The 4,850-nt window shown below is 31.6% G+C and overlaps 1 protein-coding gene across 1 annotated transcript in view; it reads left to right on the forward strand.

The window, feature by feature from the left end:
- LOC105627778 (disks large homolog 4) overlaps positions 1-4,850 on the forward strand; it is a 349,694-nt gene that overhangs the window by 339,433 nt on the left and 5,411 nt on the right. Inside the window, exons 13-16 of the mRNA XM_012209058.1 lie at positions 611-860; positions 1,973-2,075; positions 2,715-2,753; positions 4,723-4,764. Coding sequence (XP_012064448.1) covers positions 611-860; positions 1,973-2,075; positions 2,715-2,753; positions 4,723-4,764 — 434 coding nt within the window. The remainder of the gene's footprint in view (positions 1-610; positions 861-1,972; positions 2,076-2,714; positions 2,754-4,722; positions 4,765-4,850) is intronic.

The raw sequence follows: 4,850 nt of genomic DNA on the forward strand, positions 1-4,850 counted from the left end.
CATTAATTAAAATTAAGTAGTGAAATAATTTCTTCTCTCTCTCTCTCTCTCTCTCTCTCTCGTATATTTTCAGAACAAATTAAACAGAGTCGTGGCTTATTTCGAGCTTATAATTAGATTGACTTTAAATTAATACAATTAGCATAAGAATGTAAATATTCTAAATATTTAATAAAATAATATAAAAATATAAACGTTTTGGCTTACAAAGTCTTTTTCAGGGTACAAAACAAAAATACGTTATTAAATAAACAAACCAATTAAATATCGCATGTAATGAAATATTAAAAAAAAAAACCATCAGTGGTGATGTATCAATTTATATAAAATTCGAATGTCAAAATGTGTTAAGACAGATTACATAAAATAAGAAGAATGACATTGAAGAAGGCTTTGTAAATCGAAACGTTTGTATTTTTTTATTATTTTATTAATTGTATTTAGAATATTATGTAGTATTTATATTCTTATGATAATTCTATTAATTTAATCAGTCTAATTATAAGCTCGAAATAAGCCACGACATTTAATTAACACAATAGCTTCGCGTATAAATAAATAATTTGTGTAAAATATGAAGGTAAATATGATAATATTTTCTTCCCGAAAGAGCGTTGTTCGATTACGATCCCAATAAAGACGATGGTCTACCGAGCCGCGGCTTGGCGTTCCGTTATGGCGAAATCTTGCACGTGACAAACGCTAGCGACGACGAATGGTGGCAGGCAAGAAGAGTCACTCCACAAGGCGAGGAAGAAGGTCTGGGTATAATTCCCTCGCGCAGGCGATGGGAACGTAAGCAGCGTGCCAGGGACCGTTCTGTCAAGTTCCAGGGACACATGCCAGTCATTCTTGATAAAGTGAGTTAAATGGGAATTTCTCGAAGATTCTAATTTTTCCGAAAATAACGAAAAATCATGAATTATTATTATTATTATTTGGGGTGATTATACAAATAGTGGAAAAAATTTTTCTCTTTTGTTAAAAATTAAAGTAACAACTCGTATTTATAGAAATATCAATGAAATTTGCACATACGGCATATACAAAAATTAGTTTAATCATTATGTATTATTTTAGAAAAATGTAGTTGTTTTAACCTTTTTTTATCTTTAAAATTTTATCTCGATATTTTTTTATATTAATTATAAATTTGATTTCTTATTTTGAGCTTATTCGAGATAAAATACTAAATTTTATAAAATCTGAGCATTATAAGTAATTATAGAGCTGTTCAGAATGGATTTTGATTGGAATTATTTCGTTATCCCTAGAAAATAAAATAAAAATCTAGAGAATAATTGAATAATTCCTATCGGAATTCATTTTAAATAATTCCGATAGTACATGATCAAAGTGATAAAAGAATTGATTGACATTATTTCATTATCTTAAATTAAGGAAAATTTTTGATGAAGTTTCTTTGCAGCATAAACTACGGTTTCGCAACATTTTCGCGATGCAAAATAATTCGTAATCTCGTTTGGATAATGTGCGTAATCGAAAATACGTGTCCATTCGACACTATTTCATTTACTCAACGAGGAGAGATGTTTAATTAAATATTTATCGCAATCAATAACCGTATGACCATTTCAACCTGCAAATTTGATAAGGCCAAAGAATTAATTTCAAATTTGCATGGCAAATGTTTCAGTTGTAATGTTTTCTCTCTAAAAGAATCCAATTTCTTCAAAAATGATAACAAAGAGAAATTATAAACAAAATTAATTTATTTTAGAAGATTGCAAATATAACGTTTTTATTAAAAATTTGTTCAATTTTATACAAAAATTATCATGTAGTTTAATGCTTTCAGATTTCTACACAAACGTTACTTCTGTTTTTATAATACTTTATTTTCTTCAAAGATTATGAATTTGATAAAATTATTTCTCATGAAATGAATTCATTGATGTACAAAATTATGAGATTTATGATTTGTTGATCATAGAAAACTTGTTAATTTCAGCAATCAACTCTTGACCGGAAGAAGAAGAACTTCTCGTTTAGCAGGAAGTTTCCCTTCATGAAGAGCAAAGACGATAAGTCCGAGGATGGCTCCGATCAGGAACGTGAGTGTCTAGAATGTGATTGTTCTTTTTTCCCCTCCTGCACGTTCTGTGCATGTTCTGATCCATATTTACTGTGTTTTAATGTTTTACTCGCCATATGTATTCGCCTATACTTATATCGTACGATTTAACCGCTGAATTATGAAGTTATTCCTCACCCTCAAGCCTCAGACCGCAGTCTTCGCAATCGATGGGTTCAATTTTTATTAATAATTAATAATTTTATTGATAATTCTACGTTCTGCAGCAAATTCGGAAAGTTCATCTGAGGACATTATAATGTACAAAATGTAACAATAGAAAATTCTTCTTCTAGTAAAGCAACTTTTCGCGTTTTTCTACAATTATCAGTATTCACCTAATTACTTAATGTATATACAATTTCTTTCATAATTATTGTTGTAAAAATGGATTCTTCATGATTTCATAACGCACAATTATAAAAAGAATTGTTACCAAAATCGATGTATAATATGATTTTCCGTGTAAAAATCGAAAATTCAAGCAAATAAAATCATTGATAAAGTCCCAACTTTCGATGCGATGAGCCCCGATCAGACACGCCCAAGTCCCCGAATGAGCTTGTGTGTTTTACAATGTGAAAACGTGACATGTGTTTTGTTTTGCCTGCTTGTGTAGGAACGCCCACCACACCTGAGAATGAGAACGATCCCACCCGTAAGTATCTTAATTAGACATGTAATAAGCTCTGTAAATATGCGCTTTCGCCATTTCTCATATGCAATGACATCAACAGTGACGCAAGCTTTAAAATCCAAATGCTAAAATACGAGAGTTGAGACGAAATTTTAGTGATATATTGAATTAAAGAATAATTACAAAAATTTTGCTGAAATGTCTAAAAATTTAACTAGACACAAAACTGAAAATAATTTAGACGATCAAAATAATTATGTAGAATGCTCAATCTGATTACTAGAATGTTAAAACTTTTTGCAGCGTCGTTAATGCTTCAGCATTTTATGTAATTATTTTGATAGCCTAACAAAATTTTCAGATCAAGATACTATATAGTTAAACTTTTATGTGCTTTAGCAAACTGTTCTTTCCGTGTATAATTTAAAGAAATATTTTTGTTCTAATTGTTTATTCATACGAAAAAAACCATTTCATGGACATATCTAAAACTTTAGCTAAATACAAATCTGAAAATAATTTTGTTGAACTACAAAATAATTGTGTGATACTCAAGGTGGTTGTTATAATATTAAAATTTTTTACAGTATTATTTATCACACATAAATACTTGAGTTTTCTATATAAATATTTTCATAATCCAATAAAATATTGTTAGATCCGTATTTAGCAAAAAATTTTTAGAACAAAATCATTTTTTTCGTACAGTGAAATGAAAATTGTTAATGTATAACGATCGAAAGAAAATTAAGAATGCATGATCTTATTTGATTATAATAAAAAATTGTTTGTATTTATTTTTAATGTAATTGACTTTGTCTCGGATCGAAATCGAGTTTTAGTCTAGATTGAATTTCACAATGTTGCAATGTACGCGATGTCGCTTGCGGAGAACCATCGTGCATCATTTAGCAGCCGTAGTAGCTTCATTTGCGTCCTTCGACCTCGCTTGCGCATGCACGCTGCACCTTGAACTTTTCTGCCTCGTGCAGAGTCTCTAGACTAACATCCCGACACGCTCTTATCTACGCTCTCGACTCCGCTTCTAACTTTCGGCTTTTCATTATTAGAGGTTCACTGATAGTCCGTAGAAACGGTCCAGCACGGTAGAGCAATGTTCCTCTCAGACAGTAGTAGTTTACATTCTCTCTTTCTCTTTTTCTTTTTTTACTTTCTTCCACCAAAGGATAATTGACATGGTAAACACGCATCCCATTCATCTTAAAGATCATGTCACGAAGCACATCATCCTCCACCAGATGCATTCAGATAATACCTTCGGATTGATAAAACCGAAAAAAAAATTGTGATTTGAAATACTAGATGCATGTACATCGTATTCTCATCATGTTAGATTGAGAAGAAATCTTTTCGAATGACATAATACGCGATTCGATATTTGACATCGTAATAAACGAGAAGATATCCACCACTTAGCTGACGGCGAAAGAAAGAGTGTTACAGTCTTGAGTTGTACACACAGCTGATATTGTTTTTTTTCTTTATGTTACGCGATGTTTTTCTCAAGCATGAGTGTTCATAGCGAGCGAGACTTTAACGATTATTTATCGATGTCATAAAAAAAAAAACACTTTGATACAAACTACGCTTACTACGAGTACCTCTTCAACGTAATGTTTCCACAAATAACATGCAACACATAACGTACGAACATTCCGTGATTATTCCACTAGGAATTTACATTCTTCACGAAATATTTAGTTATGATGATATTTAATTATAACAATCATTTTGAAGAAAAGAATAATTCGGACGATTCAAATTCACGTGTCGCTTCTCGAATCTACAAACACATTCGCATCATGGCCCATCGAATCCATCCCGTGCGTAGCATTGGAATCGCGCGCGCACAGTAGGAGAGAGTTTCTCTGAAAATCTATAGCGCTTCTAATTAATTCTAGCGATAATTAACGGTCGCTTATTTAGTACGCAACGTATACTGAAATGTATTCAACTTGTTATGTTCTAGCATTCATGCTGTGCTACACCCAGGACGACACTAACACTGAAGGTAATCATGTCTCTCTCTTCTCTCTTCATTCCTACACTTTCTATCTCGCTATCTTTAGTTCCTCTTCCCCTCCTCTCTCTCTCTCT

This window comes from Atta cephalotes (assembly GCF_000143395.1).
Source record: "Atta cephalotes unplaced genomic scaffold scaffold00010, whole genome shotgun sequence".
NCBI classification, from domain to species: Eukaryota; Metazoa; Arthropoda; class Insecta; order Hymenoptera; family Formicidae; genus Atta; species Atta cephalotes.